Consider the following 16,015-nt stretch of genomic DNA (forward strand, 5'->3'; position numbering starts at 1 on the left):
TGTCCAGTCCGCAGGCTTGAGCTTTCTGAAGACACCTGGATTCTGACAAACCTTGCTTGTCTTCCCCTTACGTTTCTGTCCAGCTGTTAGGGCGAACAGTGGCTTGGCTATGGCAGAACAGTGGGGTATGAAGTGTTGGTAATAAAATACCATCCCCAGAAAGGACTTGACCCTGCGGACTGAGGAAGTGCAGCCGTCATCTTCCATCAAGTCCGTCTTGGACATCTTTACAATGACTTCCACTTTCTCTGGGTCGACAGCAACACCCTCACCGTCGATGATGTGCCCAAGGAATTTTACAGAACGCCGCAACAGATGACACTTTTTGGGACTCAACTTCAAGTTGTGCTCTCTGAGCCGCTGGAAGACAATCTCCAGTCTCTCGAGGGCCTCTTGTTCGGACTGGGCAAAGACCAACAGATCATCCAGGTAGCAAAGGAGGCTACTGAAGTTTAAATCGCCGAAGATGCTCAACATCATCCTCATGAACGAGGCTGGACTGTTGCAAAGCCCCTGTGGCATTCTGTTATATTCGTGGAGGCCTAGAGGTGTTGTGAAGGCTGTGTACTTTTTGTCGTCTTCATGCATGGGTAGGTTATAAAAACCTGAAGTGAGGTCCATGGTGCTGAAGACCGAGTTTCCACCTAAGGCTGCCAGACAGTCTGACTGGTGAGGCAGAGGGTGAGCGTCCTTGATGGTTCTCGCATTCAGCCATCGGAAGTCTGTGCATAGGCGAAGGTCACCATTTTTCTTCCAGACCATTACGAGGGGAGAAGCGTACTCACTCATAGACTTGCGAATTATTCCCTGCTCCTCCATTTCAGTGAGAACTTGCCGCAACTTTTGGTAGTGTGCTGGTGGCACTCTGCGATATGGAAGGCGGAAAGGACGATCATCTGTGAGTCGGATCCTATGCACAAAGTCTTTGGCTTCTCCACAGTCCAGATGGTGCTTTGAGAAGACATCGTGATACTGCTCAAGCAGCGTAACCAGCTGGGCCTTTGTGGAGGGGCTCGCCTCACAGCGGTCGACATCCACATCCCCCAAGCCACACCTCCGAAGCCGCTGCTCGAGGTTTGAGTACTCACTCTGTCCGGACTGAGTGATGTCATTGGGTCCACTCTCTCCCCGGCAGTTGCCCTGGAATAGAGAGACATCTTCCACAGCAACGCACGGGGAGACATCGGCCATCTTGGAGTTCTTTCTCAGGGTAAGCGGCTTGTCTGTGATGTTGGTCACTTTCATTGGAGTCCAGCCATCCCCCCACAGAGGCGTGATCACTCTGCCGACCATAATGCCTCGAGGCACACACCTGGATGTAGATGACTCCACTATGACAGTGCTCCCGGGTGACATTGGCACGTTACTGGGCAGCCTACCCCACAGGAGGTACTCTTGTTTGGGGAGGAGAGTCACGGCTTGGGTCAGCTTCACGGTACCTACTTTTTCAGGCACATCTGCACCCCTCCACCTCGTGAGGCTGGCCATCATCTCCAAAAACGGCTCACACTCAGAAGACTCCTGTGTGTTGCGTGAGAGAAGCGCCCAGTAGTTGTCATCATTTTTCAGCTGGCGCAGCACATGCTTCAACATGTTGGTCCCCACAATGATCTCATCTTTCTGGCCAGGCACCACCAGGACCGGGACTGTGCACTTCACACCATACAGACTCAGTTCCATGTCGTATATGCCTTTGGGGCTCACCTGTACTCCCCCACAGCCTACAAGGATGATGCGCTCGGTTGGTTGTTGCAGCTGAGTTAAAACGTTCTCCGACACGAGTCTCCGCTCTGCCTCTTCACTGATGGTGCAGGCCATTGACCCTGTATCCAGTAACCCTCTCAGCTCAGCTGCACCATTGATCATCACTGGAGCATGGAACAATTCACCGAATGGCTCAACGGTCTGGGTGTTCTGTACAATTACTTTACAATCATCTGGCATTACTTTACAGACGTTCACATACATCTCTTTTAATTCTTCATTTGCTTCGAGGGTAGATGTTTCAATGCCCACACGCTCCCTCGCTAAATGCGGGCCACCTAGTTTAAATGTGTGCCATGCTGTTGGTCTTGGGGCTGTGCCTGGGCCTGCTGTGGTGTGGCACTGAATCTCGGCTTGCGCTGTGGGCAGTCTTTCTTCCAGTGGTCTGGCTTGTAACAGCCCATGCAGGGATTCTCCTGCCTACAGTGAACAGTTGTTGAATGCTCAGTGGACTGACACACTCTGCATTTCCTCTGGAAAATGTTTACTGGCCCCTTGTATGTTGATTCAACTGCCGCTGTCTGAGCCTTCTGCTCCAGCACACGATCCAACAGGCTAATGAGAGACTGAATGTAAACACTCTCGGTCGGAGATGGGGATGGCTGCCCCACTGTAGTTTGGAGAGGAGCAGGCTCACAAGCATTGTCTACAGCGACTGCTTCGGTCGTGGATGTCTGTACATGAGTGACAATGTGCTTTGGTCGAACTGACCTGATCTGGGACTTTGTGCGAGCCTCCCTCTGGTGTTCGACAAGGTGCTCCTGAATCTCGTTTGCTGTCCACTTCTCAGCTGTCTTACACTTCAGGACACTGGCGAGGGCGGGGTCAGGACAGTGTTTCACCAGCATCATTGTGACTTCATGGGAGGGGTCTTCAATGTTTCGCCCCTGTCTCCTCAGACACTCATCCGCGACGTCCACAGCTTTGTTCAAGCGGATCCAGTAGTCCATTGGGCTTTCACCATTCAGGGGGAGTGTGTTATAAAAATCTGCTAGAGGCATTGAGGAGTAAGTTACTTCACTGAAATGCTGCTTGAGTACATCAAAGACAAGCTTAGGATTCTCTGCAGGCTTTAAGGATGGAATGCTACGCAGTGTAACTTTAACAATGTCTCTGGCCTTTCCCATCAGCCTGGACAGGATTTCTTGGGAGTACTCTTGTGGTGGGACACCCCTCTTTTTCAGGTAGACATCCATGATTTCTTCCCACTCATGCACTGTGTGCTTATCAGTCCCATCACCTCTGAAGTATGGTGGCTCCCGGACATCTGTCTTCATCACTAACTTGACTCCAGTCATGTTTAAGTCAGACTGTCCCTGGCCCATGTTCAGACTGGGTGTGTTAAGACTGGGAGTGGGCTGGCTTTGTTGACTCTGAGTGGATTTATTTAATTGACTTGCGATGTTCTCACCTATTTGTTGGGCCAACTGTGTAATGAGATGGCCTATGTCAGTGGTGTCCACACCTGGACTAGGGGGCTCATCAGTGTGCATGCGTGTGAATGACGATACAGGGTGGCGTACTGCACTAACACCCCTGCCTATGCCAGGAAAATTCCTCAGACTAGGGCCAGGCCTGTGTGGTGTGGGTGTGTGCGAGTCAGTAACCAGGTATGTAGAGGATGATACAGGGTTTCCTATTTCATGAACACCCCTAACTGGAGTCGGTTCCACGTTCCCAAATAGCTTACCCCTGCCTACACCCACTACTGCATTACCACCATCATCACAGTTAAAAGGCACATCCATGTCATTTCCTTCAGCCATGTTAAATAGTCTTCAGCAATGTAAATAATCAGTATTAAGTGTAAAATGTTAAGTGTTGTACTTCTTAGTCAGTGTTATGTATTCAAACACTCAAAACAAAAAGGGAAGAATGAATTGAACTTAAATAATCATAAACCACATTATGTTTGCATTCATACGAGTACTTGAAACAACATCAGCGTCTTCAGGGTATTCTGCAGCAACCACCGGCGATCACTCTGGCGATGATCTGAAGCGAAACCATCCGGGTCACGGCACCACTGTAGCCGGAACGCTCTACTGTCCCGGCTACCCTGCGTTGTGTTCCGGTGCCAAAGGGGGAAGAAGGGACCACTGATGCCGTTCTGTTCCTCAGCTGTATTCTTTTATTTTCTTTTTTAACAACAAAAAGAGCACAAAAGGGTTAGGCACCGCATTCACGCCGTCATCGGACCAGCCTTTCCCTGCTCAGCTCAGCGCAGACTCACAAAGTTGTAAAACAAAATACAGTACAGTGTAAAACTACTGTATTACAATAAAACTGCATTAAAATGCTCTGTAGGGCCCATAATCATACATAGTGTAACATCACAGGCTGAATGTTTCATTACAAAACTCCAATAGTAGTAATAAGACACTACTTCATAATAATAATCAAATGCATTCAGAGAAATACAATGCAAACATATCAACACACTCATAGAGATTCACTGGCATTGGGAGTACATACCTTTTTAAACAACAAAAAGAGCACAAAAGGGTTAGGCACCGCATTCACGTCGTCATCGGACCAGCCTAACATGAAAAACACACCATACATATTCAGGCGCCAAGTCAGAGACAAAAGGCTAGTCAGTGCCTACAACAAGTGGTTAGCTTGATAGCTATTTAGTGCTCTCAAAATACATGTTTCAAACGAAACAAAATGCTCATCACAAAGGTTTTTACATGTACACAAGATAATACAACATTTGGAAACGAAAGATGCAACATTGCGACATTGCAACACACGGATTACTTTGCAACATCGGAGCTCCGTGAAAATACGTACCTTTCCCTGCTCAGCTCAGCGCAGACTGAACAGAGAAGAACGTGCAAAACAAAAGACAGGTCGCGCACGCCACTAGAGGGTGCTATAACACAAAAAATGAGCAAATCTCCCAATACCAGCAAGTTCAAAACTAAATACAGAGAAAGGATTTTGGGGAAATAAACACCATCATGAAATGAAAGTTCACCATTTATGAAATGAAAATAACAAAATAAAAGTAATTGTGTAGGCATTATCTTCACTGCTACACATACAAATAGCAAATGAGCTAATAAATGCAGCTGATTTTTAAAAATCACTTTTTCCAGTTAACGTAAATGTATGCATGCAGATGGGTGCTTGATCTGTGTAATGTCTGTATATGGGTGATATGTTGGATCTTTGTCATGCATGTTATATGTATTTTGTGTACATACAAATGTGTTCTTACAAAAACAAGGAAGTTCGACCACATTACTCCAATTTTGAGATCACTGCATTGGCTCCCAGTAAGCTACAGAATTGATTTTAACGCCATGCTTATTATGTTTAAATCATGAAATGGAATGGGACCCACCTATCTACTGGATATGTTTCAGCTGTATGCACCAACCAGGGTCTCGTTTCCCGATAACGATGGTTCTTAGCCTTACGTGTGTCGTTAACCAGTGATCCTACAAATGTTCTTAGATTTCCTACGACTGTTTCCCAAAGACACTCGTACATGAACGCGCGTGCACAGCCTCTAAGATCATTCGTAGCGTCGCTCTTAAGGATCGCTGTCCACATATGTGGTGCTGAAGTGTCCTCGGAGTGAACTGCGCCGTCATGCTGCTAAACCATTTACAAAATGTAAAGCGTGTGTCAGTATCAAAAGTTGTTTTCTATAAGGGTGGGACTACATTTGTAGCAGTTTGCAACTATCGACAGGAGTTATTGTTGGCAAATGAAATAAAATGCACACACAATGAAATCATGCAAAACCATGAGCTACGCCGTTAAACCAGACAAAGCGCGTGCAGTTGGCTACCGTGCTTAATATTTAAGAAGACTGTCACGGAGAGAGCCGTGACGCTTACGCCCAATCATTGACACCTGGTTACTCACGCAAGCGCATAGGCGCCTAGGCAGCTATCTGCCGGCATTTTTAAACATCAGCTGTCCTACTGCAGTGAGTAGCACTTCATTTCCATTCCCGTTTTCTGTCTGGTTACCTGGTTTAATCATTCCACACTTCACTATTTGCCATAGCATTTCATTAGCATGGTTTACCAAGAGCAGGGGTGGCCAACCAGCATTTTGGTAGCGTTTGTTTGTTTCACCACTCGCGTTTCAACACTCGCCATGTTTCCCAAACATTCATTCATCTGTTAACATAACATTGTACTGGTGACAAAACACACTTACACATACAACCGTTTTTGCAATTTAATGTTAAAGGAAACTTTACAAACACATCCGATTTTTGTAGACTCACCAGCAGCATACCAAACACTTCCTTCTTCTCGGACGAAACCGAGGGACTGGGCTACTGTGTAGTTATTGGGGGGGTGCGCGCGCTCTGGGCGGCGCATACTATTTTAGCGGGGGTGTTTTACTGGTTTTGGGGAAAATGTATTTTTATAATGTGTTGGAGGGATTTTGTTTACTGGAAATTATTTTGGGTGTTCAGGTATTTTGTGTTCGTTCTTTTCTGTTGTTATTTTCCATTTAGATTTTTGTTATTTTGTTAATTGATTTACTTTTGGCAACTGGGCTCATCTGTGGGGAGGGGCTACGAGTATAGAAACTCAGTAGAGGCCTCAGAGCTTGAGTTGAGGTGTAAACGTCTTTGAGAAAGGTACTGTGTCTTGGCTGTAGTGTAGTTGTGCTCAGGGTCATTTATTTTGATTTAGCCTGGCAAACTTGAAGCCTGTTTATTTTTGCATTTTTGATATTTTGTTTTGATCAGTTTATGTTTTGCATTTTCAACTTTATTTTTGGACACTGTAAATAATTGCACATTTTTGAAGAACATTTTTAGAAAAGAAGAAAAAATAAAGAGCTCTATTTTTGGAAATCAAGTTTCATCTCTCTGTCCACTCCACCGCCGACCAGTCCTGCAACAAAGACAAGTAGGCCTAGTAGTTCCAAATTGGAATCCGCATTTGGGGAGCGGCGCGCAAAGTAGGCCTACCGCGCACTCAAGGCTGTGAGGAACATTTTGAACGGCTGTCTGCTGTTATTAAAACAAAAAATCTTCACGAATCCCCATCGCTGCCTTTTTAATGTCATAGTTTACCCTTAGCCTACAACTATCGTGTATTTTNTGCATCCACTTCCCTTTCTTAGGGTAGTTGAAAATGAAAGAGGGCGCAACGACTCGCTGACCGTTTTTCTTTTTTTTAATGTTTCGATAGTGGCCTTCCGACATCATCACTCTTGTCTCTGGTCACCGAAGCCCACTATTTATTTTGCGTATGGATGCCGTGTGGATGCCGTGTTCTTGTTCACGAAGCACCCACACAAATTATGATTGATCACAGTTTAATTATGCCCTGATTTATCAAACACAGCTGAACTATTTTACTGCCAGTAAAATATTTTCCGAACACATTGCTTTTATTTTATACACTTACACAATTAATGTTACCTTCTTATTTTCGTTACAGTGTCAACTGTGGTGCCATGATATTTACACTCCCGTCTTAAAACATCAACTTGAAGCGCAAGTTTCCTCTTTTCCTGTGGGTGTCTCCACTGTGCCATGCCACTCGCGTCTTAAAACAGCAATCTTATGCGCAAGTTTCTTCTTTTCCCTTCATATCCTGTGGATGTCTCCACTGTGCCATGCCGTTACGATCAATCTTAGCGCGTTAAGACTACTCCAGATCACTCGTGGATTTCTCTTAGAGTTACGTGTCAACCTGCGATGGTTCTTTGCTAAGTTGGCTTTGGGAAACGCTCTGTGAGCTCTACGATGGTGTTACGTGTGAACTTAAGTAGCACGTAGCGTTAAGTAGTACTTAAGGCCCTTTCGGAAACGAGGCCCAGGTCACTAAGGTTAACGGAGAAGAATTTGCTGTTGATTCCAAAAGTCAAAAGCTTTGGAACTAGCTTCCAGATGTCGTAAAAAATGCATCCACTATTGATAGCTTTAAATCTAGACTCAAGACAAAGCTGTTCTCAGATGCTTTCCTTTAGCTTAAATTATTTATCGTTCTTATTTTTTATTTTTATTTATTTATTTTACCATATGTTTTATCTAAATGTTTGAAATGTTCTTTGACTAATTTATTTCCTTCTTTCTTTCCTGTTTCCTTTCTTTTTGCATTTGTTTATTTTTTTGCGAACCACCTGTGTATGAAATGCGCTGTACAAATAAACTTGCCTTGCCTTGCCTATGTGCAGGGGCGTCAGCAGACCCAAGACTATACAGGGGCACTAAAGGGCACCAAAAGGAAAGCATGCGAGCGCGCGAAGCGCGCGTGCTTAAAAAAAATTGCCCAATTATTTTTTAAAAAGAAAAATTAATCAAATCTATATATAGGGCAATACAACTCACAGTAGCTAACTACATTGTCAGCTGAGTCTCACCTGTCAGTGTCATCTCTCAATGTCAACTCATCCTGCATCCCTTTTATCTGCTCCTCTCCTCCTCTGCACTGAGTCTTGAAGTAACAAGAACATATTACAGTCTCCTGTCTGCATTTTCATGATCTATAACCTGTTTGCAGTTATTCCTAATTAATATGAATTGAATAGTCACATCACCTCTGCTCGTGCTCATCAACATCCATCTCTCCTTCACCTTCTCTTGCAAGCTATGATCAATTGGTGTGTGTGTGTGTGTGTGTGTGTGTGTAGGCCTATGTCGTGTGCGCGTGTCTGTGTGTGCCGGTGCATGTTCACGTCAAGAGGGGGAGCCAGAGTATCAATATCACACACGGGCATTGCGTAGGCTATGTGTAATAGATGCATTCAATCGAATAGTTGGCTAGTTCACGGCATTATGTTTTGGTCTTAAAAGTAACCACCTGTAGGATGTTATCATGCCACCTTAATGTAGAATTATGTGCTTTTGTCTGTAAGACCACTCGAGCAGCAAACACCAGAATGAGAATCATTTCAGAATCGTTCACTTTCAACTCTGAGACCAACGTGTGCTTGGGCTGCATTAAGCCAGTCAGCCTCCAACTTGCCTGGACGACGGCTCATTCAAGCATGCGCTGGGCTATTTTTAAAAGCAACAGCATAGCCTACAAAACTGCTTTCTACGAGTGTTGTATTCCGTTATAGTGCGCTAGTAGCCTAGGCTATAACAGCGGGGTCATTGGTTGCAGGCAACTTTGTCAAGATGTCAAAAAATATGCCGATAGCTAGCAAAGCTGACAAGACAAGTTGGGGTAGTCCATCACGGCATCATAACCCCCTGAAAACACGAACGTAACGAATTGAGAAACAGCACAACATGGCAAATAGTTGGTGAAGCCGACATTTGTGATCTTTCTCCGATCAACAGGTCCTATATATGAGCGAACTGCCTGGCTACTGTAGCATAACAGACGTGACCACATAGGCTAACACCACTCCAGAGACGCCCCTTCGCGTTATTAGATGAAACATGTTCTACACACATTTGATTGACATGCTATGCTTAGTTTACAGATGATAACAAAAATGACGCTTACTGTTTACTTCACTTCACACCGGCCGGAGTGAATGGTCGCTGTGTTGGTCAGGTTCGGTTCAAAAAGCCAAATCTCTTGTTATCATGAAGAAAGACTCTTCCTAGGCTATGTCTATTCGTCACATTTCATTGCAGCGGTCATCCAATGAGGGGGGGGCACCATGTAATTCACCACGTAATTCATTATTCAAATAGTCAATTTCTTCAGGGTGCCAAATAACTAGGTTATATTATAATCAATGTTTTAGTGTGTCTTCACTAGGATAACTAGTATGCCTGTCGTGTTTCTTAAAGATAGTGAAAACTCCTGCATGGCTCTGTATTAGCCAACAGGCAACTCTCCGGCTATGCTCCGAGTACGAAAGGCCGTGGTGGCAAGTGCATTCTGATCAGGCTGCTGCATCCGTGGCAGACTTAAATTCTAACTTAAGTGTAGTATGCTATAGGCCTATTTTAAAAGAGAAAAAATAATGCAAGCATGTATTCTGTATATTAACAGATGATCCAGATTTAAATAATAAAAAATAAAGATATAAATAAATAAATTAATTAAAAAATCAGTGCCCATTATAGGCTGGCACCGCAGGTCCACACCAGGGCACGTGCCCGGGTAAAAATGCTCTAACGACGCCGATGCCTATGTGTATGCTACTAGAGACCTTCATCATTGAAAGCGTGACCTCTTGTTGCCACAACTACACTGCATGTATTAGGCTACTGATAGGAAATACAACACAGTGACTGACAATCACCCACATTGTCAAGATCGCTATTTTCTTTGGCGTCGTGAGTTAGGAAATTATGGTGACTTATTCAAATGCACTTCCTTGTCGTGAGGGTATTTTGTGTATTTACTGATGCACAACAGAGCTAAAAATATTATTTGGCACATGGTTTTAGAATTTTTTGTGAGGTGCGATTGGCAGTGTTGCCAGGTTGGGCGGGTGCCCGCACAATTGGGCTACTTGGGATGAGCGTCTGCGCTCTGCGTGTAAAAACGGGACAAATTGGCGATTTGACGTTTTTTACAGCCGTTTTGGGCCCATAGAAGTCAATGTAATTTGTTGAATTTGGACGGAATTTAGCGCATTTTGGAGGTTTTTTAGAACCTTTTGGGCGGGATTTGTTCAAACACATCTGGCAACACTGGCGATTGGTGAAGAGTACAATATCAGAACGGGTTGTGAGGTCAAAACCTAGTCCTAGCGCATTACATCCATGGGAAATGGTAGCATAAAGTCTTCTATGGGGGATTGTTCCTGCTTGTATCTATTGATCCATTAAAGCAGTGGTAATTTCTTCCAGTCTAACCATTCGCAAAGCATAATCTAATGGGAAAGTAATGAAGCAGAATATCTTCTATTGATGCCTGTTTGATCTAATCAAAGGTATTGATGTATCTATGAATATTATGAAGAGTTTCCATTTATGGATTGGTCTAGTTAAAATGATTAATCCATCAGTTATGTACTCATCCTCTTTTGACCTATTCAAGATACTCAAGATCTCTAGATTGTTCTTATCTTGAAAGATAGACTTGAAAGCGAACGAAAGTCCACCTAGGAAACTCCCTTTGTCATTGTGACACAGCACGCCGCAGCACACAGTGCTCACTGCACACAAAGAAATAATATTTGTGCGACACCTGTGCAAGGGTTCAACTCCAAATTTGAGCAGTGCTGCGGGACAGTACTATGCTCAGGGTACCTCAGTCATGGAGGGGGGTGGTGGGTAAGGAGTCGTACCAGCAACCTTTGGGCTACAAGTCTGAGGTCCTAACTGCTTACCCATTATTTGTCTTTCAGGTGCAATTCTATCCTCCCACAGGACGGTTTCTGTTTTTAATGTGCAATTCAACTGAGCTGTCTACATACTGTAAAATCTAAAATCATAATTACTGTTTTAATCAAACGTTATAGTGGGACCAGTGAGAGTAAATAGAATAGTTCTAATATATAACCAATGAGTGGGACGAAATGTTATCTGAAACAGAGGTAATTTCAACTCTTTAAGACATACTGGACCTGACACTGAATCATAAGACGTGTAAAGTAGTAATGGTGCCAAGAGCATAATTTTGACACCGAGTCAGTCTAGAACATGTCTGTGAAGACTTAAGTCCAAGTCCAAGCAAAAGGAGGGTATTCCAAGAATGTGGTTGAAGTTGTACACCTAATAATAGATAGCCCACAGGTGTCAATTTATTAGGAAGGTTAGGACTCCAGGTTATTCTTTTAGATGATTTACCAATAAAGGTCATGGTTTATTAAGCAAGATTCTTTGACACCCCCCCCCCTTCCCTTGCGTCCCAACACTACGTTACGTCATTGAAACTGATATCCATCTCTTTCCACCATGATGTGATGTAGGCTACTGCATGAGCGTGAGTGTGTTTAAACAATTTGACACGTGAGTTCTTCTGTTCTTGTCTTCATAACCTAATGTGACCTGCCATGGCTGTAAACAAGCAGTACAGCCGAAAATAGTGCCCATCAAAAATATTATGAAAACCGTTCTCAAAAATCCTCTCTTAATTTTTATTTTTTGTTTTGGTTGTTGGTTTTGTTGTCTTTGTTTTTCCGGCTCAGACGTCCACTTAGATCAGGCGAAGAAGACACCCTTGTTTTACTGAATTAAGCATTACAGTACTCAATATGAAACCCTGTTCAATCTTTACTAATGGGGGCAGCAGTTCTTGGGGCAGCCGTGGCCTAGTGGTTAGAGAGTTGGTCTTTCAATCTAGGGGTTGCATGTTAGAATCCCCCCCTGACCTCTCCCTACATATCCATCCATGGCTGAAGTGCCCTTGAGCAAGGCACCTAACCCCACTTTGCTCCAGGGCTGTAACCCTAAAGAAATAATGACTGTAAGTCGCTTTGAATAAAATGAAAGCGTCAGCTAAGAGAAATGTAATAATAATAGTAATAGAGTAGAGTAGATTATCATTTATGGAGTGGATATTTAGAGTTGGCCTATTTCCATGCAGAGCACTGAAACATGTCTGCGTAGCTAAAACAAACAAACAAAGACAAAAACAGTTTATGCATGATGCAACCTTTCCCTCATTTTTCGGTTACTTTTGGTGCGCCCTTAAACACAAAATGCTTTTTCTATAAACATAGCTCGGGAGGAAGCCCGCTGAGTAATTAACAGCTGCCTGTCTTGAACAAAGGCTCTTGAATTGTTCCACCTCCTCCCCAAACTATTTTATTTCACTTGTGGTTCCTCTGTACCATCCCTCTACACACAAGAAGTGTGAGCATCTCATCCCGCATGATGTCTGCTTAAAGTATTCTGTGACCAAGGCTAGCTACCGTATGCCAAACATGCTTATTGTACACCAAGCACTGTTGTGCAAATACTGTAGTATTTACCATTACCAGCATTTCATACTCTGTTATTTATGATTTGGTTCTATTTTCCTCATTCCTAATCATTGAATTACCTTTCAATCCTTTGTCCCTGTAACTTCGAAATGCAAAACCAATCTTCTGATCAGCCAGTTTATTTTTTTGCTTTGTACTAAACAAATGTATGCTCTACCTGGTACTGTATTGGTGTTCCTTAGTCTTTGGCTGAATCCCATTTCACCCCTTAGCCCTCTGCCTCTCTCCTGCCCATCCGTTTTGTGGGTTCACGTGTAGGGGTAGTGCTGTCCCAATTTTACGTCAGGACAGAGGGGAAAGGGGAAGGGGAAGGGCTTTCTACCCCTTCAAACGTCAATTTTTCAAAGGCACGCTTCAAACGGAGGGGCAAGACCTATTATGGCGAATGCATTTAAAAAGAGAAGGCCCCAATAAAAGCACACAAATATAAGTATTTTTCTCCGCAATTTACGGCTGTACAGTTGTAATAATTGTTGCATTGTATTTACATTGGAGTTACATTGTCCCAATGTGTAATAGTCATTTTCTCCATGAAACGCACATGAAGAAAATCGCTATTAACGTCCACCTAATGAATGTAAGTCGTGAAGGAATTGCGAGGGTCTTGCAACCTTTTTAAAATTGTTGCGCGAGAATTTACAAGCAATTTCGCCAGTTGAACCATAGAGAAGCTGGTTTTTGCATGCTATGGGTGTCATTCCGTGATTGTTGAAGGGCTGTCTCAATTTGTAGGGGTTGTGTTTTCAAGCCCTACCCCTTACTGGTCCGTTTGAAGGGACGAGGGCTATGGGGAAGACCTCCTTCAGAGGGTCTGAATGCTTCCGAGCTCCTCTCCCCCCCCCCCCACCCCCAAGCAACAGCAGTAGGTCTACTAGCGCAAACTGATTTTGCGATTGTTGCGCAGAATCAAAGGAAAGGTGACTGGTGGAGATTAAGCAAAGAGGGACTGCAGTCAAATGCAGATCTGTGTTAATTTCCTATGGTTTTCAAATTCGTGACAATTAATAATGCAATGTTGGTGAGGGCATTAAACGTATTGACTTATTGGCGAGACAGAAAATCATTTCTTTGGGGGGAGAAAAAAAATCAGATGTCACACGCCCCCCCTGAGATGTCTTACGCCCCCCCTGAGATGTCTTACGCCCCACTTTGAGAAACACTGGCCTAGGGGTAGGGGTAGAAATCAGAAATGGGATTCGGCCTTCGATGTATATGCTCACTGAATAATATTCTTATTTAATTATTTACATTTGTTGATCTTTCATGTCAAGTACTGATGACCATCCAATTATGCTAACAGGCAATTGTTGCATACTAACAGTTGCAGGCTACAGCTGTAGTATCAGATAAGGATGCAGATGAAATCCTTGACCAATGTGTAAGTGTAACTGAGTGCAGTCCTCAGGTCTTGAACTCGCCACCTCCTTGTCAACCCATCGGATCGGGTATGGGAGACACAGCGCGATACCGCTGAGCTTAAGGACCGGTGTGATAGCTCAACGCTACCAATGCTGTATGAGGCTTCGGGAGGGAGGTTTACTAACATTCCACACCACACTCTGCTACTTGGCCTCCATTACACTCACCCCCCTAAACCTCACTCCCATCCAGGTCACTGCACCAGTGTAACTGAGGTGTTCCCGCAAAGTCCGTCCCCCTCTGCTAGTTGGCCTCTGTTACATAAGGAGTAGTGGATGAGAGATCTGAAAGAATGTTGTCAGTAAACCTTTTTCTTCCTAAGCCAAAGAATGTGTACAACAAAGGGTGACAAAATAAGCAGCACCATTCATGTGTACTGATGACCAGACATGACGTAGGTAAAAGTGACTACCTAATTTACTCTTTTTGTGCAATTTTCAGTTTGAGGGTTGGGGGTCATTAGCTGGCTTTGTTTGGCATGCGTCTACGATTTTAGTTTTCAGCCCTTTCACAGAAAGGTCAGTGACAAACAGACAGTAGGGCGTATGTACGTGTAATGTAGTGTACATTAACACCTCACTTAGCTACTGTAGACTAGAGCATGCAGTGTTTCTCAAACTGTTTCAGACCAAGGACCACTTTGTCCAGTTTTTGTGTTCAAGGACCATCTGTCAACTCATTCACAGCACATGTTTTAGGCACAGCAAATTCAGATACAGATCACATTTTTGGTATTTCCAAACAGAGCGCCCGCTTAAAGCATCCCGTGACTGTGCCTATGTTTATCCTTATAACAGTGTTATGAATGTTGACTACGCTAGCTTGTCTTGGAAACGCTGACTACGTTTGTAGAAATCCTCTGGCAAACTTCAGATCTTTCACGAACCGTCCAAAGTCCCCAAACCACACTTTGAGATCCACTGATTTAGGAAGCATATCAAAAAGCAAAAGCACATCTAACCTCTCAAAGCCACAGTGAAATTGTTTGCTCATGTTCAACCACACTGGGGTCCGTTTCTTGATTCTTGTCATTGCTAACCGTCTTAAGACGGAACACCATTCCCTTGGATTTAGTGGTGAGCGTCGCTGTCGAGAGAGAGTTGAGAGAGAGAGAGAATGCTACCCCTGCACCGGTTCAAAGCCTAATGAGCAATTTTGCCTGGTATCAACACGTATAGGGCAGTCATGGGTAAGTGGTTAGGGTGTCAGACTTGTATCCCAAAGGTTGCCAGTTCGACTCACGAAACTGCCAGGTTAGTGAGTTGAGTAATTAACCAGTGTTCTCCCCATCCTCCTCCATGATTGAGGTACACTGTATTCCCCAACAGTACTATGAACTAGAAAAGTTTACGCCGTAGTACTCAATATAGCAAAAACGTCCAGATGACATACACATTTTAGGTGGGGAGCGTACCTATGTTCCCACGCCCCATTGGTCCCACAGCCCATTGGTCCCACGGCCCACTGGTCCCACAGCCCATTGGTCCCACAACCCATTGGTCCCACGTCACTAAGACTTTTTTTCATTATTTAGGCCCATTGGTCCCACAGCCCATTGGTCCCACAGTCCATTGTTCCCACAGCCCATTGGTCCCACATTGCTTTTTTATTTGAATTTTTAGGCCCATTGGTCCCACGGGACTCACTAGTTCGACGCCCTTTCGGTACTTACCGCTTACGTCATACGACCCTAAACCTAACCCTAACCCTAACCTTAACCCTAACCTTAACCCTAACCCTAACCCTAAACCTAATCCTAACCCTAACCTTAACCCTAAACCTAACACTAACCTTAAATCGCTTGTTTGAAATGTTTGATTACCATGTGAATTACAGAGAGGGCGTCAAACTAGTGGGTCCCTTGGTCCCACAGCCCATTGAACTGTTTGTGATGTGGGACCAATGGACTGTGGGACCAATGGACTGTGGGACCAACGGACCTAAAATTAAATTAAAAAATCTTAGTGATGTGGGACCAATGGGCTGTGGGACCATTGGGCCT

At 44.1% G+C, this 16,015-nt stretch overlaps 1 protein-coding gene across 1 annotated transcript; it reads right to left on the reverse strand.

Annotated features, from left to right (window-relative positions):
• Positions 1–2,042: 2,042 nt before the first annotated feature.
• Positions 2,043–4,576, reverse strand: LOC134437323 (uncharacterized). The gene is made up of 2 exons (XM_063186815.1): positions 4,561–4,576; positions 2,043–4,304 (listed from the first exon to the last, which is right to left on the reverse strand). The coding sequence occupies exon 2, from the start codon at positions 3,528–3,530 to the stop codon at positions 2,043–2,045; it is 1,488 nt and encodes a 495-aa protein (XP_063042885.1). The 5' UTR covers positions 3,531–4,304; positions 4,561–4,576.
• Positions 4,577–16,015: the final 11,439 nt, after the last annotated feature.

This window comes from Engraulis encrasicolus, chromosome 21 (genome assembly GCF_034702125.1).
Source record: "Engraulis encrasicolus isolate BLACKSEA-1 chromosome 21, IST_EnEncr_1.0, whole genome shotgun sequence".
Classification (NCBI taxonomy): domain Eukaryota; kingdom Metazoa; phylum Chordata; class Actinopteri; order Clupeiformes; family Engraulidae; genus Engraulis; species Engraulis encrasicolus.